The following is a 24,326-nucleotide window of genomic DNA, read 5'->3' as shown; positions in this document are numbered from 1 at the left end:
TTCAACACGTGACCTGTTTGTGGCCTGTGCAGCACTCAGAGGAATACTGTGAGCTTATGCTCTGCAAGTGAGAGAAAGCAGCAGAGATTTGTGTTGTCCTGGTTTATTTTCCTCAGAGTGCATCTAAGTCTGTGTGCATGTGCGCGTGTGTGTGAGAGATAAAGAGACGGAGACAAGTTGAGTGAGAGAGTTACCAGTTATGAGCTGCTGTCATCACTGCTGGTCTGTCATGGCTTAATGCACTCAGTGTCACTGCTGGCACCGTCTCACTGTATTAAACTCTTTCATCGCACACTGACCACACACATACTATACACACTCCCGACCCACACATACACACACACACACAAAAGGATGACACATAAAGACTTAATTTTCTGTTTCAAGCTGCTAAACCATTCCTCTCTCTGCCTCCTGTGTTGCAGTGCCCCCTCAGATCGTGATTCGGCCGCGGGACCAGATCACGGCTCCGGGTCGCACCGTGACCTTCCTCTGCGGCACCAAAGGAAACCCGCCTCCAGCCGTCTTCTGGCAGAAAGAAGGCAGCCAGGTGAGTCACATTTATATTTAAATATATCAAATAGACTGTACAACTCAGTAGTCGGTTATCATTTCTTCCCCTGCTCTTTGTAATCACAAAGCGGCTTCTCTCTCGGCTTTGACACAGCTTCACCGACCAACCTGTTGCTTCTGCTGCGGCGAAATCAAACATAAAGAAAATAAGAAATAATAATAATCACTGTATAATTGTCTTTTTTTTTTAGAATTCCAGTCATTTTTGACCCCTAAATCGTTGTCCTGATGGTCACCCAGTGTTGGGGGGGAGCAAAAAACACGACTAAAATTGATGCAGGCAAACCGGAGTTACACCATGGCTACCCGGCGCTAACGCTAACCTATGGGGGCAATTGTTTCAACCACAACAAACAGTCAAAAAACAATCAAATATCCATGTTACATGACTTGAATCCTTAAGACACGCCACTTAACTCATATAGTGTACAGTATAAACAGTATAAACTTTGTGTTTTTGCATGTAGTCACTCACCTCATGTAGCCTAACTCTGAAACATCCTGGAAAGACATTACTAAGCGATCGCAGAGCGCCTGCTCTCCCATGCACAGAAACAAACACTATTTCCTTGTTGTGATGATTTCTTTACAAAAATAAACGGTGGAGCAGTGCAGTGGTAATGTCCAAAATATCTCCGACCGTTTTTTTTGTAAAGAAATCATCACAACAAGGAAAAAGTGTTCGTTTCTGTGGCGGGGAGAGCAGGCGCTCTGTGATCGGATAGTAATGTCTTTCCAGGATGTTTCAGAGTTCGGCTATCTGAGGTGAGAGACTACATGCAAAAACACAAAGTTTATACTGTTTATACTGTACACTATATGAGTTAAGTGGCGTGTCTTAAGGATTCAAGTCATGTAACATAGATATTTGATTGTTTTTTGACTGTTTGTTGTGGTTGAAACAATTGCCCCCATAGGTTAGCGTTAGCGCCGGGTAGCCATGGTGTAACTCCGGTTTGCCTGCATCAATTTTAGTCACGTTTTTTGCTCCCCCCCAACACTGGGTGACCATCAGGAAAACAATTTAGGGGTCAAAAATGACCGGAATTCTCCTTTAAAGGGGACCTATTATGCTCCTTTTTGCACAAACTAAAATAGTTCCTGGGTGTCTTAAAGACATGTCTGTGACGTGCTTCGGTCAAAATACCCCAAAGATCAAACATCACAGCATTCTCAAAAACAGGGCTCTGCAAAACGGTCTGTTTCAGTGGCCCCTCCCTTTAATGCAAATGAACCACTCCCTCAGCATTGCGTTACCATGACGATGTCTACTACTAGTACCTACCTATACTGATTTGGCCAAAATGTAGTATGCAAACAAAAGCTAAATCTGCAGTAGGCAAATTGCCAGATCTCCAGTCTGCATCTGACCAGTCTACATTGTGTAATGAAATGTGCCCATGACCTAGTCTCACCCTAACCAAAGATGGTATGGAGTAGTCTTTGCCATGTAGGCTACTGTAACCATGTAACATGTAATATAAAAATGCAAAAATAAATATATAAAATAAATTAAAAATATATGCAGACTGGTCAGTTCATTGTAAAGCAGTTATTTATTGATGTAAATGTGGTGATTTGTGCACATAGACTACAGAGCTCCGCAGCACTGCTCCTCCTCTCCTCCTCCTTCTCACAGCTTCACTTTTCATTCAAACTGATTCAACTGCCACAAGATTTCATCAATGAGACCAACATTCTGCTAAATAGACTAACCACACGGCGGTAAACGTCTAAAAAACCTGCGGGTATGTTTAGTAGCGAGGGTTTTCTCTACCGCGATGAGCACGGACGCCTGCCCGGCCAAGGAGGCCTGCAGACGGGCTCTGCCTGTGCCTGTGTGAGGAGCCGCTCCGGAGCTCCGTCGGTCCAGCGTTACGTCGGTCCGGCGAACAACGTCGCCCCGGCGGTACGTCGCTCCTCACACAGGTACAGCTTCACTTACATGAAACGTCGGCGTAAACTCCTAAATAAAACTTAGTAAAGTGACGCTACGGCGCTAAAACACGCAGGGAAGAAGCAGGAAGTAGTCCGCTCCGCTCTCCGCTGTGACACCAGGCACAACAGAGCAGCATGGGAGGAGGTGGGGCCGGCTGGAGCAGAGACCTCGGCATGACCATGTAGGGGAGTCCGGCACGCATCGACGTAGACGCGAGCTCATGTAAAAAAAAACTCAGCGCAACCGAGTGTAACAGGTGTGCAGAGAAATCCCAATTATCTAGCAGGGTTTACCTCCAAATGCATTAACCTCAGGATATGACACTTCCACGGCCTCTAGAACCATTATCCAACATTTTAAACATAGCCTATATAAAAGTCTGAAAAGCTGGAAAAGCATAATAGGTCCCCTTTAACTATCTTGGCCACATTCAGTAAAATCCAAATGTTCACAGTAAAGAAAAAGGAGCTTTTACTGTGCTACTCTCATGTAGCCTACTATGTATGTAGTTTAAAGAGAGCCTCCATGTCTTCCCACTGACATGTTCTTCACTGTCATCCTTTGTGTTTATCTCTATGTGCTGTAGTTCCATGCCAGGGTGACTCACACACACAAACACTCACACACACACACACAGATACATACTTTTGAAGACATGCAGGCCTGTACAGACTCACGCTTTGGTGAATAATACCCTGTGTGGATGATGGGAAAATGAAGTGTGTGTGTGTATGCGAGAGAAAGGCGAGTGTGTGTGTGATAAGCACTGCAGCCTGTTGGAATGCGCTGAAAGCCCTGATGAGAGTGCGTGGGTGCCTGTAGCATGGCTCCCAGGTACAGATTAGAGGGGGTAGAGTGAGATTGGAGGAGGCCTGGAGAATGTGTGTGTGTGTGTGTGTGTGGGAGAGAGGGAGAACAAGAGTGGAGGAGAGAGATAAAAAAAAAGAAAAAGGAGAAAGCACGGAGGAAGAGGAGGAGAGGAAGTATGTGGGCAGCGAGTTGGGAACGGTGGCTGCCTTTCAGCGAGACACCCAGGAAACATCCAGTTATTTCATACTGTGAAAGAGTAAAAAAGGGAGAGGAGACGAGATGAGGCATCAAAGACTTTTGTTGTCATGGAGTTAAATATAAGGTGAAAGGGAACAGCCAAGCTTGTGTGTAAAAGGTGATTAACAGCCGGTTGGATGTAGCTGTCACAGGCCGGGAGGTTGCCCCAGAGGAAGACGCTCCACACCGCCTCCCTCTCTCATCTGATGGGTTGTTGTCGTAGGAACAGATACTGACATATGCACAAAGAGATACCGTGTACATGAAACTGATGTAAATCATTCATCAGGTTGGTACTGAGTGCGCAGGATGGAGAAAAATGAAAATCTTCATGATGGTTTCCTCTCCTCCAGATCCTGCTCTTCCCCATCCAGGAGCCGTCGCAGGCGGGACGCTTCTCCGTGTCTCTGAGCGGCGAGCTGACCATCACCGACGTCCAAGTCAAAGACTCTGGCTACTACATCTGCCAGGCCATCAGCGTGGCTGGCAGCATCCTGACTAAAGCCCTGCTAGAGGTGGAAAGTGGTGAGTGGAAGCACAAAAACACACATTAACACAGGCAGGCAGGCAGGCGGTGTGTGGATTTACATAAGAACAGTAACCTGATTACACAAAATAAGGACTGTTAAAGGATCCTTCATGAATTCCCCCTCTCTGTACGCTCTTATATATTTAACATATTGGCAAAATGATGTGAAATTTTCAGTAGATGCTTTAAAAAAAAAACCTTAAGCAAATGAAAAATGCTGCTTTGATCAGTAGAAATGTATATTTCATAATTCTTCATTAGCATTTGCATTGAAATCTGTGTGTATCCTCAGACGACAGTGACTTATACCCTTGAGTTTAATTAATCAATCAGTCTATGTATTAACTGGATGAACCGAAGTCCATGTGTGTGTTTTAGGGAAATATTCTTGTCTAGCTTCTGAAATCCATTGATTCCTTCACAAATCTTTCAACCGAACGCCCCAGGCTTCATATTTTCTTTAATTATTTCTCACAATCTGCTGTTATAACACCCCCCCCCCTCCTCCTTTCCTCCCCCATCCCACATATATCCAAACCTGTCTCAAATTAAAATATCCCTTCCTTCAAATGTGCAAACAGCAGGAGTGCTTGTCTGATGAGATCAAAAGGGACGACTGGTGATAGTTTTTATGCAAATAACCCTGCTGCAACATATGCCCCCCTCCCTCCCTCCCATTCATTCAGAGAGTAAACAGGGATTGTATTCAGCTCTGTCTGCTCTAACTCCTGTGTTGACATTTGCACGTTTTCAGTTAGCTCTCAGTTATCTGATGGTATCTCTGCTTCCCACTGCACAGAGGGGCCGGAGCAATATGTCTGTAGGAAAATGTCGCCCAGCGGGGACGTGGTGTTGTCGTTTCGCTCAGAGACGTGGGAGCAGCAGTTATCACCGCAGAGGAGGGGAAAGAAAGGAAAAGAAAAGAAAAAAAAACTTTATGACTTTATGTTTCTTTATGACTTATCCAAACTGAGCATTACTCTGGTGCTTGGCGACGCTCGTACCACAAGTGTTTACATTCGAGACTGAACCTACAGGCGAGCAGACACGGGAGCACGGCCATATAAGTTCATGGGCTGCTCTGTGTGGTCTCCGTGTGGCTGCCATCACCGTCAGGAAGGCTGCGGGCACGCGGGGGTCAAGAGACCCAGAAGCTGTGTTGATGTATTCTGGCCTGCACACCCTGTAAGCCCATTTCAACTGGAACACTAGAGGCAGCCTGTGGGAATACAGATTGTGGACTGCACATTGTCTCTTGGTCATGAATCTATAAAACTCCAGTGTGGTTTCGTTCCTGGAAAACACAGCCAGTGCTGAGAGAAGTTTCAGGCACTAAAAAGTAAAAGTTAGGACGGTTTCAAAACCCAGTGACTGAAAGGTTCTGCAGAAAAACTGGAACAAAGGTAAATCAGATGAATATTTACTGCTTCTGTCTTTAAAGCAGCACCAGTTCTCCTTGTACTCAGCAGATAGGGAGGTTGTTTCTGCTCAGTGTCTCTCCGTGAGATCCAGACTGGTTCTTAAAGGGATAGTTCAACATTTTGGCAAGTTTGTCTATTGCCACAATCCCTATAGTCTTAGGAGTAGGTTCAGATAGGGGCAGAGCCGTGAGCTCTGCACAGTGCGATATTTCCAGGCTTTCCCTCATGAAACTCATCAAATACACAATCCAACAACTCCAAAACACTCTTGTGGACAAGTTGTGACCTGCACATTCACTACACTATGAGATAATAACAGAATGTTACGACACAGAGTTGTTTTAGAGGTAAATACATAGCTGGAACTACATTCCCGACATGGCTGAGTGTCGAGTGACTTCAAAAGCGAAAGTAGGTCCGAGTATTTGCTTCATGTGTGATAATGTTACATAATTACTGTATACGTAATTATTTCATAGCGTGGCGAATGTGCAGGTCACAATTTTTTGGAGCGTTTTGGAGTTGTTGGATTGTGTATTTGACGAGTTTGATGAGGGAAATGTAGCGTCTCTGCCCCGCTGATCTCAAAACAGCTTGCACCGATGATTACAGGTAATGAACCTACTCCTAAAACTATAGGGATTATGGCAATAGGAGAATTTGCCAAAAATGTTGAAATATCCCTTTAATGGCCCTGGTTTTGTGTTTGGACTCATTGACCACTCATTGCTTCACAGTAAATCAAAGACCAATCAGATGTCTCCTGATGGGACATCAAACATTAACAGAGCCTAAAACTTTTCCACAGCAGTGAGGAAAACAAAGTACGAATAATCAGTTATCCAGCAGGTCCATATCCCATGTTATCCACGGCTGTTGTTTTTTAAACAGATAATTAAGATGCTGTCATGTGGTCCATCAGCCTTGTCAGGAGGAGACTGCATCAACATGTTGTTGCCTCACAGAAATCTATGTTATCGATTTGCATGTGGAAGTGGAGCAGGACCACAGAGAGAGGTCGACCCGAGAGACTGTGGAAGAGGGTGATGTTTTTATTACATGGTAGGACAGTGGCTTCATGGGCAGGAATCTAGATCTGTAACCCAGAGACTGAAGAGAGGACAATGATCACAAAGTGCAGCAGTATCAAGATGAGATGTGTTATTCCCATTCATCCTGTTTGGATGGATCTTGGATGATGAGATTGGAAACTATTAGACAGGAAGTTGAGGAGTTTGTGTTATCCCCGTGTCAGAGCAGCAGTCTGTTTTCTGGATGGAGAACCAGCATGAGGTCGACTATCCACTGGATGATCATCATGTTTCAGTCTATTGGTAGCCACATTTTCCCACTGCAGAGTGTCATTGTGTTGACAAGGAGATGGAGTGTGGTACAGACTCTCCACTGTGTATTTTGTGAGAATATAGAAACACAAGTTTTATATCAATATGTTTCCTAAATTCTACAGAAACATGACAACAGAACTTTATGTGCTTTTATTTTGAAGCTCAGCACGATGTAACTAACTTTTCCACTCTCCTGCCCCCCTGCAGCACCTTCAGATCGCGTCCCCCCCATCATCCGCCAGGGACCGGCCAATCACACGCTGGCTCCGGGCGCCACCGCCCAGCTGCACTGCCACATCATGGGCAACCCCACCCCCAGCATCCAGTGGGAGAAAGACGGCCAGAGGATCCTGGGAAACGACGGCCGGGTCAGCTTGATGGACAACGGCACCTTTCAAATCACCAACCTGCAGGTATTTAAAGGAGACGGATGGAGCGCAATAACAGTTTGTTTGTCGGCGAAACCCCACAGCAACGAAACAGGAAGTGAAAAACTTTCCACAGCTGTTATTTTCATTTTTTTCATTTTTTAAATCGACTGCTTCTCTGTAACGACCTTCAACTCAGTCATTTATTTAGTATTTATTACAGCTTTTAATTCCGTGACACCTCACCTCCCACTGAACTCATTAAAATGTATTCACCGTACGCATGCATCACTATTTGCACATCAAACACGACACAACTCACGCAAGATAAACACACCCCACATGATAAAACAGCACAGTTTGAACCGACGGGGTCAGTGTGAAGCACTTAAACAGAGGACGTTTTTACTGTTGGCTCCGATGATGAGTTTTTATGAGAAAGGGGAGAGGAGGAGAGAATGTAGCGAAACGCCATCGCTAAGGCGTGATCGCCATGATAATGAGCGAGCGAGGCCATTAGCAGTCGTTAGAGCCGTCTTACTCGATGCTAATGAAATCCATTCTGGCCCAGAATTCCCTCCTGGGCGAGAAGCGAAGCACCTGAGGTCACCGCAGCCTCAGCAAGAGACTCAAGGAGGCTCACACATTAATTGATTGTGGGTTCTCAATGATTAACGATCGCTGAGACTCGTAATTAAATCCTCAACACATCAGTGCAAGCGAGGACGGGAGAGATGGAGACGGAGGAGCGTGAGGCTGAGGCGAGAGGAGAGGAGACAGTTGAAGAGTCAGAGGCCCCAGAAGAGCATCTTAAGCTGCGTTCACGTCATGCGTGGAATAAAAAAAAAAAAAGGGGAGCGACTTTGACAGCTGAGAGCAGCAAAACTTGGAAGTGCCGGTGCTCTTGAAGCTGTCAAGACGCCGTGTTGGAGACTTCATCCGATCAGATTCAACTCAGAGACAAACAGACGTGTCCTCAAAGATGTCTACGGGGCTCGGGTTTTTACAGAGGAGATCACAAAGATGACATGTAGGAAGGGTGTGATTTATTATTTATTTGTTTGAAATGTAGCCCCCGTTGAAATCAGAGCTGAGAGGAAGAAGGGTGGAAACAGGAGAGCGGAGACAATCGGCTCCAAAGGGGTCTAAACAGAAAGGTCGGTTCGGGCGTCTTTAAATAACACCACTCACTTATGTGTGTATGTGTGTGTGTGTGTGTGTGTGACCTATTTAAAAAGCCATCAGACTGTTTCAGATGGATTTGAAATGAGTCAAAAAAAGTTAAACGAGCGGCTCGTTCCCTGTTGCACAGGACGTCTTTAAACTGATTTCACGGCAGCCTGAAATCTCAGCAATTAATTTGGTGCCAAAGCTATGAAAGTCAAGAGAGAGAAGAGGAGGGTGGGATGGGGATGGGGAGAGGGGGGGGTGGGAGGGGGGCAAGACAGAGACAGATTGACACATTGATCATCACGATTGCATCAGCCGCTCTGCAGCAGTGACTCACAGGACACTTGTGCCGATGGAACGTGACTTTATCTCGCTGGTTCGAGCCCCCCCACAGTGGGTCTGACAAACTACTACACAGAGTCAGGGTCCTGGATGTCACATGTTAAAGGGATAGTTCAACATTTGGACAAATTGGCCCATTGCCATAATCCCTATAGTTTTAGGAGTAGGTTTGTTAACTTTTTAATTGTCGGTGCAAGCTGTTTTTAGAACGGCGGAGCAGAGCCGCGAGCTGCTCAGAGCTACGCTACAGCGTGGTGAATGTGTAGGTCACACCTTGTCCATGAGAGCGTTTTGGAGTTGTTGGATTGTGTATTTAATGAGTTTGATGAGGGAAACCAATAAATCCCATTAGCCTCCGTAGCGTAGCTCTGATCTGCTCTGCCATTCTAAAAACAGCTTGCACCAACAAATAAAGGTAACGAACCTACTGCTAAGACTAGAGGGATTATGGCAATAGGCCAATTTGCCAAAATGTTGAACTATCCCTTTAAATGACTTTACAACCCCCACGGAGGCGCAGACAAGCTGGTTTTGTTCGGTACACAATGTAAGTATGTGTTACAATCATATGGAGTTCACCTTGAGGCAAGGACACATTAGAGATAACATGCTGTGATACTTCTTTGCTATTCATTTGATTATCTGCTCTAATAATAATACATATCATCAGTATGTGTATAGTTTGACAAAATAACAAAGTCTTTTCCAAATTATCACATATTTGAAGTCGTTTTGCATCAATAACACGATAGATACATAAAATCTTTAAACATCTTTGTTGTTGAGTCTGCCATTATTCAAAACACCGAGCCTAATTTAAGTAGTGCAGAGAAGAAAAAAATGAAATCATGCTTCATAAATCACATTTAACCCCTGAAATAATCAGTATAAATCAGTTGATCTCATCTGGGCCCCTGGAGGGGGACAGATGGTCTGTTTGTTCCTCATACCCTGGCAACGGGTAGATGCCATTACCCTGGGATCTCTGCCAGACACACACTACCTCTGTCCCTCGCAGAATGCCAAGACGTCCTGGACAGACAGGAAGCGTGTGTGTGTGTGTGTGGTGGTTAGAAAGAGGCTTGTGCTGCCATTCTGCTAAATGGTTGATGTGGGCGTAGTATGGTGTGTGTGTGTGTGTGTGTGGATGGAAGGGGGGTGGGGTTGGTAATGGCAAGGTAAAAAAAGGAAAAGGACAGGAACAGTTGGGCAACGGAGGAGGCGAACAAAGCCGGCGCAGACAGAGGACGGAGGACCACGCGGACACAAAAGAAAACAGATTACTGCAGTAATCTGGTTACGGCGGGAAATCGAGTTCATGTGTTGACGTTAAACCCCAGCGTACGCGTGTTCTGGTCAGTAATCACGTCTCCCTTCTGCTCCCACTCACAAAAGCATCTGACATCATTATCAAGCCTCTCCTGTGCAGCATGTTAATATCCATACATGCCATTAAAACCCACCAGCAAGAGGAACCTCGCTACTGAACACACCACGCACGCACATCTGTACACAGATGTTCAACAATCAAAGACAAAAAAGTTATTTCTTCTGTTTACAAATATAAATATTTAAAGGGATAGTTCAACATTTTGGCAAATTGGCCCATTGCCATAATCAAACTCATCAAATACACAATCCAACAACTCCAACAAATCCACGCTCTCATGGACAAGTTGTGACCTGCACATTCACCACGCTATGAGATAATAATGGAATGTTACCAGACAGAGTTGTTTTCGAGGCAAATGCAGAGACTGCTTGCAGAAAAACTGCCCCCGATGAGAATGCGCATCAGCGGTGTTGCATGAATTTACCTTGAAAACAGCTCTGTCTCGTAACGTTCCATTATTATCTCATAGCGTGGTGAATGTGCAGGTCACAACTTGTCCACGAGAGCGTGGATTTGTTGGAGTTGTTGGGTTGTGTATTTGATGAGTTTGATGAGGGAAACCAATAAATTCCATTAGCCTCCGTAGCGTAGCTCTGAGCAGCTCGCGGCTCTGCTCTGCCGTTCTAAAAATAACTTGCACTGACAATTAAAGGTAACGAGCCTACTCCTAAAACTATAGGGATTATGGCAATGGGCCAATTTGCCAAAATGTTGAACTATCCCTTTAAATGAAAAAACACTAAAGTTTCCTTCAGTTTGACTGGCAGATGATTTCCGGGAGATACAGTAGAAAAAGTCCTAATTATATAAATATTCACATTCCTTCTTGAAGTTTGGATATCCTCCTCCTCCTCCTCCTCGCTCCCTCCCTACCTCCCTCCCTCCCTCCCTCCCTCCTATCCTCCTCTCGCCTCATCCATTTTTCAGCAATCTGTTTCACACAGTGCCCAGAGCTGCTGGCCTTGATTAATAGTCAGGTGTCCCGGCTGTTTACCCCGCCCGCCTTGCCCTCCGTGCTGCATCCCCCAACCACCCCGTTGTCCACCGATCAAACCGCCACCATCTGGGGACCACCTCAGACTGGCGCATCATCAGCTGGTCCACAGGTCAACCCAAGGTCAGAGCCTATAGAAAGAGAGAGGGGAGGAGCGCGTAGGGGGGCCGGAGAGTCACCTGTCCCGTGTCCTGCAGGACGCTCTGACAAGCCACTTAGCCCTGAGTAATTTCTCTGTCAGCGTTACTGATGAGCCGGCCCACGGATGCAAGGGAGGAGAACGGCCAAGTGCGTCAACAGAGCTCAGCGAGGCATTAGTCATGATAGGCTCTGCCGTGCATATCCCTCTGCATAATGTATAAGGTTTTCAATGGGAGTAATATGGGCCGTGTTCACAGAATAAGTGAATAAGGGAAGGCTGATTGTGTTTGTGCTGGATTAGCTCTTGCATGTAAATTGATGAACTGTGCGGAAACAACGGACTGTCTTTCAGCAAAACAGATGAAAAACCATTTAAAATTCACAAAAGCACACACACACACACGGCACGCACACATATCTTGTATGACCACATGCACAGTGTGCAGCAGGAGGAGTGTTTACAGAGCCAGCAGCTTGAACAGGTGCAGCGAATGTGACGAGCTGTTAGTCCCTTTGCCCTCACCACACACTGTAAACTGACCTGAGTGTCTCTGATTAGAATTAATCTGGTTTTAAACCTGTGGAGTTCACATTTGTGGAGGAAGTGCACAAACATTGTTTTTTTTTTGTTTTTTTTCAATTATATCACACAGTACATATTGTTATGTCCTTGAGGCGACCATTTGCAGAACGTTATTTGTCCTTTTTTTTTTGTTTTTTTTCAAAATTGCACCGATCCTATCTGCTGCAGTCAATAACTGTTAAGGTGCATCAACCACCACTGTTGGGCTTTGGGCAGAAAATAAGATTGGAGCGTTAAAGGTCCAGTGTGTAAAATGAGGGGAAGCATTCCGATTCTATTATTTATCTATTAAATAATTATATTGTTTATTTATGAACATGAAACTCTTGAAACGTGCTCTCTGGTTGGCTGGATTCTCCATTCCGTACAAACATGGCGGCGCAAGATGGCGACACTCTCTAAGCAAGACCCTTGCTATGTAGATAATATCTTTTTATATCTGATATAAAAGAAGAATTATAAGGCTACGAAAACCAAATGGATTTTATTTTATAGTGATGATGATACACTTATAGAAATATATTTATTGGTAATATATTCAGATTTTGTCAATAAACCTTGACAAATATTGCACACTGGACCTCATGTCTATTTAACTATTTCTACATAGCTAACCTTAGCATTACTGTAGCAGCTGATTACTTACCAGTTTGAGTTCAGCAACAAGCTTCACTCCTTCACTCACAGCCGTGTCCAGAGGTGGATACACCAGTGCTAAGTCTAGCCCCCCACCACTCAGAGGACACGTTGTTGTAAGCTTCTGCAGTGATGGCATGAAGCTCTTATCAGGAGACAGTCACCACCACCTGCTTCCAACAAGAAGCCCCGTTCAGCAGCAGAAAAAAAGCTTACAAAGTAAATCCTAAATAGCTAAAGGTCCCGTGTGGAAAAGCTATTCATGTAACATTTGCAAAGCTAATTTCTGGGGCTCTTTTTATAGTTTCCCAGTGCACTGATTCATTTGTTGGGGTGAATGTTAGGTCAAACAGCCCTGTAATTCAAAACATGCGAGGTGTTGTGTTGGAAGAGACATGGGGTGATAGGTGGCGATGACCATTTTTGAGCTAAATGAATTTATTAAGCAATCAGAGCCTCAGTTGTCCTCTTTTTTCCTTTGTTGCGCGCAGTTTTCAGTGTGAATATTAAGCACACATCCTTGGGCACACAACTAGTGGAGCACACAACACAAAACAAAGCCGCTCCTGTTTGTTTATTCCACCAACTTCTCTGCATAAAAGATACAAACACAGTTATTCTAGTGATAGAGCAGCAGTGGACAACGTCACGGAGCCGGATTGACATCTGTGTAGAAGACAGCAACCATGTTGCGTTACATATTGTGTCTCTGACTCCTGAACACCAGCGTGTGTTACCTCAAAACACACAGGCAGTGGCATCATGCCGGCTTTGTTTGGTTCACTGTATAAACAAGGCAGTGCAATGTAGCTGGGTCTCTGTTTAAAAGTCTACAGTCTCACAGTCCTGAAGACATCCTGAAGACATGATGAAGACATTATAAAGACATTCTGAAGACATCCTAAGGACAGCTTGAACATATCCTGAAGACATTTTGAAGACATCCTGAAGACATTTTTAAGACATTATGAAGACATCCTAAAGACAACTTGAACATATCCTGAAGACATTTTGAAGACACCCTGAAGACATTTTAAGACATTATAAATACATTATAAAGACACCCTGAACATATCCTGAAGACATCCTGAAGACATCCTGAAGACATCCTGAACATATCCTGAAGACATCCTGAACATATCCTGAAGACATTGTGAACATATCCTGAAGACATTATAAAGACATTCTGGAGACAGCTTGAACATATTCTGGAGACAGCTTGAACATATCCTGAAGACATCCTGAAGACATTTTTAAGACATTATGAAGACATTATAAAGACATTCTGAAGACATCCTAAAGACAGCTTGAATATATCCTGAAGACATTTTTAAGACACCCTGAAGACATTGTGAAGACATTATAAAGACATTTTGAAGACAGCTTGAACATATCCTGAAGACATTTTTAAGACATCCTGAAGACATTATAAAGACATTCTGAACATATCCTGAAGACATTCTGAACATATCCTGAAGACATCCTGAACATATCCTGAAGACATACTGAAGACATTCCAAAGTCATTGTGAAGACATCCTGGACATATCTTGAAGACATCCCCACATGTTGCCGTGTAAAAGTCCATAATTCTTTCAAATGAAAGCAGTGTTGTGGCCACAACATAGATCACACCAGTAAACTTAAAAAGCTGACTCCAAATGGCTGAATCGTCTTTGTCCTCTAACGTCCGTCAGTAGCCGAACGGTTTCCTGTTTTGAGGATGAATCAGTAAAAAAAATGAAAGGAATAAAAAAGACAGAAACAAGAAGAAGAAAGAGAAAGTGACACAGAGGGATGAAACCAAACAAACTAAACCGTGTTCGGAGGTGCAGCTGCGGTGAGTTGTTACCACCTCAGAGTCACATTGAAAGATTCCCCAGTGTGGAGACCCCCAACATCTCCTCTGTTGTAAGCAATTTCACAGCCCGTCTAGCTTTTGGCTTCCCTCCCCAAATATTTAATTGCCAGCATTCACATGTGTACACACACATACATGTACACACACACACACATGTGCATACCCAGGCACATTTATCACCCACCTCTTAATTACATCTGCTCATAGCCTGTCCAGAATGCTAAGTAGCTGTTCAGTATAAAAGACTCCAGCCTCAGAAATTTCTAGACGTCTAGCTGGTCATTAAAATTCTGTCTTTTGATCCTTCCTTTAGCTCTCCTCCTCCGCTGTGTAGGAATCAGACGAGGAACATAAAAGCCACCAGCTTGACTTAAGCTCTGATTTCAAATGAGTCCACTGAGAATTATCATTTATGAAAAAAAAAAAAAAAAACGGGGATACCTACAAGTGACAAAATGTCCAAAGTAGAAACGGTTAATTAAAGTAGAGTGCCAAAAAAAAACATTTGAAGTCAACAATAATTGATTCCTAATAGAAAGTCATAATGAAAAAGATAATGACAAACATATTTGAATAAATATACCAAATTATTTTTTTGACTTGAATGTGGCATTTTGCTCAATAGCTGAGGCTGATGTTAAATATTATTTCAAAGTTGCTGCTGTAAAAGGGGATGATCAAAGTAATTCACATGCACTTGACGTCTGAACCATGCAAATGAGTCCCGCCGCTGCATTAGCATGGGGGCTCCGCGTCCCTTTAAAGTTCACCTGTCTGAGGACTGAAGAATTTCTTCTCTGTGTTATTATATCTGTCCATGCATCGATAATTCTGCCCCCGTTGTCAGCGGGACGTGCTCAGGTTCCAGCTGAGGAACTTAGAAGGTGTCATCTGTGATTTTCATGCCTTGCTCAGGTTGAATGGTTTTCCTCCATGAAGCCCCACACACACACACACACACACACACACACTGAGAGAGACAGAGGGAGGTGGCTCTTACCTGTATTTTGTATGTGTGGCTTTTTAAACACAGCAGCACCAGTGGGAGCCACAGTGTGCGAGTATCTGATATAATAATGATGATAATCTTTTTTTTTTCTTTTTTTTTTTAAAGTCAAATTTTTCTTTGATATGAAAACTGTCCGGCTTTGTGGGTTGCAGCCATCTTGTTCTGTCGGCTTTTCATCCTCACCTCCTTCCTCTCTGCTCAGTATTCTGAGTACAAACATTCAGCTTTGAGAGATATGACATTTAGTCTCAATCACTGCTAATGGGTGCATTAACACAGTGTCGCAATGTCCCATTCGCACATACACATGTGTGCTTAGTGTGTGTATGCACCAAACTAATGATACACATCTCACTGTTGCCAGGAAACGGACTCTGGGGTTTATACGTGCCTGGCTTCCAGCTCCAGCGGAGAGACGAGTTGGAGTGGAGTGCTCACAGTCAAAGGTAAATTGTCTCCGCGTGATTTAACTACATGCAAATGGCAGTTGTATGAAGTAGTGAGGTATAGCACAACACAGAGATGTGTAAATAACTAAAAAACCTTTGTGTAGCTGAAAAGCAGAAATGTAGAAAGAGCCTCATCCTTATTATGAACCCTCCTGTTTCTGCTGTGTTAGTCATTTGGAAAAGTTTTTTTTTTTTGGTGGAAAGTCTCTGCGACACTTTTCTACCGCTTTAATTAACGGCAATGAACTTATCAATGACACAGTAAAATGTGACTACAGATAAGAGGATTTATGAGCAGAGAGGTAATTCTTAATGTGCAGGCGGTTACTTTATAAAGACAGTGTCCCAGTACTGTTTAATTGATGGGGAGTTTAAATAAAGCAGTTAACCCCTGCTGGTCCTGAGGCTGTTACCACGGTGCACTGCACATACTATACTGTGAGTATGGAGGGTAATGTTGTTGAAAAAATAACGCTTCTGGGGGTAAATAAAGGTGAAAAACATGCTAATGGAGCATCTCAGCTGAATGGCAGCGCTCTGTGAGGCCGTGCCCTCTTTATTTCCTCCACGGGGCATTAGCACATAAAATATTTCAATGAGTAGACATTTCATTAGCGGCTGTAAATGAGAGAATAACGACTTTAACAAGCCGCTCCGACGACACCTTTAGTTTGTTATTTGACTATTAGCGACATAATGGTTAGTTAGGATCTAATATGAGCATGAGTCAGTTGGAAAGCGAGGAGCCGGGGCCCGCAGGGAGAGCGATGCAAATGTTTAGCCGCCCTCAGTGGAATGACGCACAGAGAGGACGTTATGAGGCTGCGATGCTAAAGGCGAAATCACATTCTAATCAAATGTTTTCCCTCCTCCTCCTCTCTCTACTTTTATGTCTCTTCTTGCTCTCTTTCTTCTCTCCCTCCCTCCCTCCATCCAGAGAGCGCGGACTCCTCGGTGGCTCAGACCACAGAGCCCTTCCAGCTGCCCGGTCCTCCACACAAACCCATAGTCACAGATGTGTCCAAGAACAGTGTCTCTCTGACCTGGCAACCCAACGCCCACGAGGGAGGAGCCGCCGTCACCTCCTACATCATCGAGGCCTTCAGGTGAGTTTCGCCACATCGTCATCATCATCAGGTGTGTTAACCTGATATCAGTGCATCTTCATGGTCTGTGGGACCTTCACTGTTCTCTAGGGCTGCAACTAACGATTATTTTAATTATTGATTGATCTGTCGATTATTTAAACAATTAATCGATTAGTTTGGTCAATAAAATGTGAAAGGGATAGTTCAACATTTTGACAAATTGGCCCATTGCCATAATCCCTATAGTTTTAGCAGTAGGTTCGTTATCTTTAATTGTCGGTGCAAGCTACTTTTAGAACGGCGGAGCAGAGCCGTGAGCTGCTCAGCTCCAAAACGCTCTGGTGGACAAGTTGTGACCTGCACATTCACCACCATGAGATAATAACGGAATATTAGTCTCATAACGTTCCGTTATTATCTCATAGAGTGGTGAATGAGCAGGTCACAACTTGTCCATGAGAGTTGGAGTTGTTGGATTGTGTATTTGATGAGTTTGATGAGGGAAACCGAGAAATCCCATTAGCCTCCGTAGCATAGCTCCGAGCAGCTCGCGGCTCTGCTCCGCCGTTCTGAAAATTGCTTGCTCTGACAATTATAGGGATTATAACAATGGGTCAACTTGCCAAAATGTTGAACTATCCCTTTAAAAAGCTAAAATCAGAGAATTTGGATTTTTTTTCTTAAAAAACTACCCAAACCGATTATTCGATTAGCAAAATAGTTGACAATTAATTTATTAATTGATTATTGTGCGATTAATCGATTAATTGCTGCAGCTCTAACTATCACAAACATGTCAGAAACTTTCTCACGAGCCTAAGCTGCCCTCACAGCACCAAAAAACCCTCAGGTTCAGTCGCTTGAGAGGAAGCTCACCTTGGATTAATTCAGGGGGAAAGTAGATGCAGCCGAGCAGCTTGGGTGGCTCGGATGGAAGTGGTGGGGCCTCCAGATGGAGATAGGCAGGGTTACAGGGGCAGATGTGTCCGCCTGATGCGATAAAGAAGGGGAACACCGGTTAGAGCCTAATCAGATCCAGACGTTACACCGCGGCCCGGGCCCCGGCTGCCGAGCGCTTTTTCCCCGGTAACCGCAAACTGATTCTTTTATAAAGAAGCTGCAGGGTGAGCGCTGGGATGTTTGCAATAACATTTCCTTGCCTGAGGTGCTGAGGTTTGTTTGTAGGAAAGATGGGTAATAGTGTTTATTTAGTGCGCGAATGCAGACTTTTCTGTTCTCCCGGTGAGGCTGCATTCATTTCCTCGCTGTCGGAGCCACAGCGTCGTGTGTGTGTGTGTGTGTGTGTGTGTGTGTGTGTGTTTGAACTCCCTCTGAGCATCTCCCGCTGCAAAGTTACCTTGAATTTAGTGCTGGCTTAGGGCAGGCAGCACTCACACACACGTATGCACACAATGAGTATTCATGAGTCGTTCTCCTCTTTGCTCTAATTGTGCCGTGCGGGCTCTGAAGCTGGTTCGCCACAATCCCCCACAATGCCCTTGGGGAGAATGTGAGAGTGTAAAAACAAATGGTTTGGGAGGCCTTAGTGACTGCTGCTCTGCCAAGGTGACAAGACAACAGGGAGACGGGAGGAGAGCGGAGCAGGTCTGAGGGGTGGTGGTGGTGGGATAAATGCGTCTGGGCCGGCGCCACAAGGCCAAGACCGTGCCCTTGTTTCCTGCAGGCAGCTGTAGCCTCCTTACAAGCCTCATTACATTATTCATCGACACAGCAAATTGTACGATTTGAAGGGGAAGCTTCATGCCAGCGCAAAAAAAAAAAAAAACTTCTCTGAACCAAGTGACTTTGCTCACATCTGCTATTGTTTACCACGGAGGAAATATTAGAGGAAGCCAAAAATAGATGCGGCTTATTGCCCTGAGATCTTCCCATGCACTGGTTAATTGTGTAGCTGCACATGAAATCAGCATTGCAAAGCACTGCATGCACGGTGAGGCCGCTGCAGACACACAGGCACAGCGGCTGCGTGTTGTCTCTCTGTGGCGACGCAGCATGTAATTAAGTGCATTAACTCAAGGTGGCTGAAGAAGCTGCACTTTACTTAAGTATTTCCTTTTCGTGGTATCTAACTTTACTTGACAGGGAGCCCCCAGCTGCAGCTGTATTCGGCATTGAAGTGTCTTGCTCAGGGACTCTTAGGTAGAAGACAGAAGCAGTGGATCAGTGGAGAAGCTGATTTTACATACATAACTTCTGAGCTTGTAAAACATGATACAGTATGGTGCAAACTGACTATATTCAACAGTGTACGCAATTATAGTTTAGAGATATAATAAATTCACCTGACAAAAACATGATCTTATTTTAACACTGGTCATTTCTCATGCCAAATATTTCCAGCTTTTTAATTACTTTAGTAATTTTTAATTAATCTCCTTGGGCTCTGGATAACAGTGACTCATCACATTAATCCATAATGAATTAAGTTGCAGAATAATCGTGAGTTACATAATAATCACGTAAATTATTGAAAGTACATCAGCGAAATGCTCCAGAGCAGAAAAATGAAGCCAATAAGGAAGTGCTACAAACTGCAGTTCCTCTGCCGACCACTAGAGTGTGGTTCCAACAGTGAGTCAGTCCTCCTTGACTCCCATGTTAAAATGTCCAACTTTGCAGCAATTTGCCAAAATGTTGAATTATCCCTTTAACTTATATTCATGTTCAAAGTTCTGCATTATTGAGGGGCGTGGCATTTTGACTGACAGCAGAGTGTAGAGACTGCCAAGATGCTGACAGAGGAGCGGCTCCCTCTCCATACATAATATACTGGCTGACATTGAGATGACACATACTTGAACAGAAATTGAACATCTTGTTTTCTTCTGCCTTTTCCCAGCCAATCAGCAGGCAGCACTTGGCACACTGTGGCCGACATGGTCAAGATGGAAACGTACACAATCACCGGCCTCCTCCCCAACACCATCTACCTGTTCATCGTCCGAGCTGTCAACGCCTACGGCCTGAGCGACCCCAGCCCCATCTCCGAGCCCGTCAGAACACAAGGTCAGCCTGCACCCTTCACACGCCACGCAGTGCACAAGGCTCAGACGTATAATCATGAAAACCACCACAGTGTGCGCTAATGCATTGGCTGTAGCTGTCTAAGGAGTAGTGGATGTGTGTGTCTCTTAGATGTGAGTCCTACAGGTCAGGGGGTGGACCACAGGCAGGTGCAGAGGGAGCTGGGAGAGGTGGCTGTCCAGCTTCAAGAGCCTGTCACACTAACACCTGCTTCCATCAGAGTGTCCTGGACTGTGAGTGGCTGAAACCTTTTTTTTTTTCTTTTTTTTTACATTCAGAGAAGGAGAATTTGAGGGCGTAGTTAAAGGGATAGTTCACCCAAAATTGAAATTTCACTCATTATCTACTCACCCTCATGTCGACTAAGGGCTGGGAGAAGTTTCAGAGTCCTCCGTGGCTTCTCTGATGGGCGTGGCATTTTGACTGACAACAGAGTGTAGACTGCCAAGATGCTGACAGAGGAGCAAATTTCGATTTTGGGTGAACTATCCCTTTAAAGGAGAAATCTCCTCTTTCAGCTATTTTTTAATTCTCATTTTCCCCATCTCCACCTTCAACTCAAGGTCGACCGTCAGTCCCAGTTCGTTCAGGGCTACCGTCTCTTCTACCGACCCAGCGGAGGGAACTGGATGCTCCAGGACATCAACTCCCCGTCGGAGCGCAGCACCGTCCTCTCCAGCCTCTTCAAAGGAACCGAGTACGAGATAAAGATCCGTCCCTATTTCGACGAATTCCAGGGCAAAGACAGCAGAACGTTACTGATCCGAACCCAGGAAGAAGGTAAGAAATCTGATCAAATAAAAAAAAAGGCCTCTTTTTATTAAACCTGGAGAGGTTTTCTTTGATATTGTGGGACCTTGAAAATTGTTGTTCATTAACCTGCATGGGACCGCATGAATCTCAATAATTCTGGGGTTAATTTTATATCCCCTGCAATTTTTGGTTCATTTATTTTGATCCCTATTTTCATTAAATTCAGGCTAACCCAGCCTGAGGTCCTCAGCAGGTTGATCCAAACTCAAGATTAAAAACAAGAGACTCCAGATTTACCTGCCTGGGTAGATTAATTTGGAAAAAAATATATAAAAAATAATAATAATAACTTTTAAAAGCATGCAATAAAACTTCATTTCCCTCCTGCTACAACTCGCTTTCATGTTTCCTGACTCGTGTTGTCACCTCTATCGCCTCGAGCGAAAAAGTTTAAATTATTTTTACCCACTTAATTTTCTGCTCTTCATTGTGCCTTGTATCACTATGTTGATGTTGTCTCACCAACCTCCCACAGTCCCCAACGCCCCACCCAGAGCTGTTACAGTGGCAACAATGAAGCTAGGCAACAGCTCCAGCATCAGCATCTCCTGGGAGCCTCCACCCAGCGAGATGCAGAACGGCATCATCCAGGAGTACAAGGTAAAAACACCTGAACCCAGCCGACTGGAGGAGGCGACAAGATCGAATTACTGACAGACAAATGAGCAGAAAACATGTGAGACATAGAGGAAACACTGTACGCTGCACATCGTTAATGTAGAAAGTGTTGAAACAAATACGATTTCCTACATCTATTCCCAGCGCTGCAATTTTCAGATGTCTGTAAACACCTCATGTGTAGACCACAATTTGCAGATGTTCCACTTAGGGTGGGGTTGATGCAACAGCACTGCACTCTACACTAGGGACTTTTTGATTTTGCAAAGGCTACGGCACCTGGAAATAAATATAGCCATCAAATCTGTAGTAGTCATTAAAGGGATAGTTCAACATTTTGGCAAATTGGCCCATTGTCATAATCCCTACAGTTTTAGCAGTAGGTTTGTTACCTTTATTTGTCGGTGCAAGCTATTTTTAGAACGGCGGATCAGAGCGGCGAGCTGCTCAGAGCTACGCTACGGAGGCTCATGGGATTTCTTGGTTTCCCTCATCAAACTCATCAAATACACGCTGTTCTAAAAATAGCTTGCACTGACATTTAAAGGTAATGAACCTACTGCTATGAGTATAGGGATTATGGCAATGGGCCAATTTGCCAAAAAGTTGAACTATCCGTTTAAGTAAGCTGCCGTGGCTGCGGTAGCTGTCGGATCAAACAGCTGATCGCTCACCATATAACAGGGGTGAGAGGAAATAAACACTCAGTCGTGTCAAAATGTATTTCATAAGGGCCAGAGAGGAGTTGTTCTATGCTTTAGATGGAAGTTTAATTTCAGAATATGGGTTTTTGCTATTATATGATGAATTTAGATTTACCATGTCAACATTCCAACTTTACTATAAATTTTCAGTGTGTGTTGCTGAAAAATTGAATGTATGTGTCACCATCTATTTTAGAACACGTTTCATTTCAGAATGACAATGAGAACCATTTAATCCACTCATTTGAACCATGCGTTGAAGCGACTACATGAGATCGCTTGTTTCCCCGTGGTAGATCAGCCGGGAATCCACCGTTGCATAAATTCCCTATTGTCTTTATGGAAGGTGGAAGTTAGTTCATAGTTGTCATTGCAAAAAGTTGGACATCATGGGCCCCTCCTCCCTACGGGGGCCCCTGGTTCGCCTCCACTGAAGGACTCTGGGTTTCTCTAAAACTTCAAACACAGAAAAGAGCTCAGTTGTTAGTGGTCAAGGAACATCTGACTCTGCTTTGATGTCCTTTTGAACAGATGAAATGTTGTAGCCTGTAGTAAACTATTTGATCAGTGGGTAAAAAAAACCCTGCAGATAACACGCTGAGCTGAGGAGTTTAAACAAACGTCCGCCAGTGTCACAAAAAGCAGCCGCAGAGCGAACTCACTTCCAACCCTGTGTGTCTGTAACAGGTTTGGTGCGTGGGCAGCGGAGGAGACAACCAGACGCGCTACCACATCAACAAGACGGTGGACGGGAACACGCTGTCCACGGTGCTGAAAGGCTTCATGCCCGGCGTGCTGTACCAGGTGGAGGTGGCGGCGGTGACCAGCGCCGGCGTCGGCACCCGCAGTCAGCCGGTGTCCGTCCTCATCAGTGAGTCCACACAGAGGAAAAATAATGAGAGAAGGACAAGAAGGACTAGAGACAAAGAGCTTTAACCGTGTTGGTCCACCACTTGGGTCCAGTATAGATTTGACATCAAGTTTCTCATAGGATGAATCCTCCATGGATGGATGGATGGATGGATGGATGGATGGATGGATGGATGGGTGGGTGGGTAGGTAGATAGATAGATAGATAGATAGATAGATAGATAGATAGATAGATAGATAGATAGATAGATAGATAGATAGATAGATAGATAGATAGATAGATAGATAGATAGATAGATAGATAGATAGATAGATAGATAGATAGATAGATAGATATGTACAAACATAAAACAAAAGCACAATTCTAACAAAAAGAAAGTGCCAAAAATCAAATATCAATATCAATATGGTCCAGAAACAAAAATTCAAGTGTGTAAACAACACATAAAAATGTTAAACATGTGTAAAGGTAGCAGTAGTTGCATCGTCCTAAGTGACTTATTAATTAAATGACCAGAAAATATATTAAAATAAATAAATAGTTGTCCTAATGTATTAGATCTAGGCTGTCTGAATGCAAGTTGAAAAGGTCCACTGAACAAACCTTATTCTGAGGATAGTTTGATTCAGAATGTGCATGTTTATTCTTCTTCTTTGCACATTTCACAGTTAAAACTCTCTAAAACTGACCTTTGACCTCTAACAACAGGTTTACTAAATGTGGCTCCTGGCCTAAAAGCAATCTGAATCAAGTTACAGTGGAATTTTGTCAAGGCCTGGGTCCATATTCAATTTTCTCTTAGATTTTTACTGAATATGTTGCACTTTTATGATCCTATAGCTTTTCATCCAGAGCCATCATCAGGACCAGGTCCTTAGAATGCATGATGTTAGCATGTTGATATGCTAAATTCCACTGGTGGACGTGGTATACAGTGAACCCTACTGTAAAATACAGCTTTTAATCATCAATATTTGACTGAAGATTTCCCCTCAAAGCATCTCTGTGTTCTCCTCCTCCTCAACTTCTTCTCCCTCCTCTGCTCTCCTTCTCTTCCCTCCAGAGCTACCAGCTGAACAGCCCTCTGTCGCGGGCGGCGGAAGCGGCGGTGGCTCCGGCAACGGCGGCGAGGAGAGCAGCGTAAGTCTGGCCGAGCAGATCACCGATGTGGTCAAGCAGCCGGCGTTCATCGCGGGCATCGGCGGGGCCTGCTGGGTCATCCTTATGGGCTTCAGCGTCTGGATCTACTGCAGGCGCAAGAAGAGGAAGGAGCTGAGCCACTACACCACCTCCTTCGCCTACACACCGGCAGGTCAGAATGGGATTGTGATGAGAAAAACAATAAATGAACTAAACCTGGATTCAGGTTGCTGCTAAAGCCATTTTG

The 24,326-nt window shown here is 44.3% G+C and overlaps 1 protein-coding gene across 1 annotated transcript in view; it reads left to right on the top strand.

The window, feature by feature from the left end:
- The window catches only part of robo3 (roundabout, axon guidance receptor, homolog 3), a 104,031-nt gene that overhangs the window by 64,787 nt on the left and 14,918 nt on the right, over positions 1 to 24,326 (top strand). Inside the window, exons 7-17 of the mRNA XM_083985985.1 lie at positions 426 to 550; positions 3,913 to 4,084; positions 7,063 to 7,268; positions 15,716 to 15,797; positions 16,738 to 16,906; positions 19,749 to 19,915; positions 20,045 to 20,166; positions 20,497 to 20,713; positions 21,222 to 21,346; positions 22,756 to 22,939; positions 24,003 to 24,251. Coding sequence (XP_083842111.1) covers positions 426 to 550; positions 3,913 to 4,084; positions 7,063 to 7,268; positions 15,716 to 15,797; positions 16,738 to 16,906; positions 19,749 to 19,915; positions 20,045 to 20,166; positions 20,497 to 20,713; positions 21,222 to 21,346; positions 22,756 to 22,939; positions 24,003 to 24,251 — 1,818 coding nt within the window. The remainder of the gene's footprint in view (positions 1 to 425; positions 551 to 3,912; positions 4,085 to 7,062; positions 7,269 to 15,715; positions 15,798 to 16,737; positions 16,907 to 19,748; positions 19,916 to 20,044; positions 20,167 to 20,496; positions 20,714 to 21,221; positions 21,347 to 22,755; positions 22,940 to 24,002; positions 24,252 to 24,326) is intronic.

This window comes from Trachurus trachurus, assembly GCF_905171665.1.
Source record: "Trachurus trachurus genome assembly, chromosome: 14".
In the NCBI taxonomy this organism is placed as follows: Eukaryota; Metazoa; Chordata; class Actinopteri; order Carangiformes; family Carangidae; genus Trachurus; species Trachurus trachurus.
The sequence above is the reverse complement of the archived record's forward strand: the minus strand, read 5'-3'. Positions and strand labels throughout refer to the sequence as shown.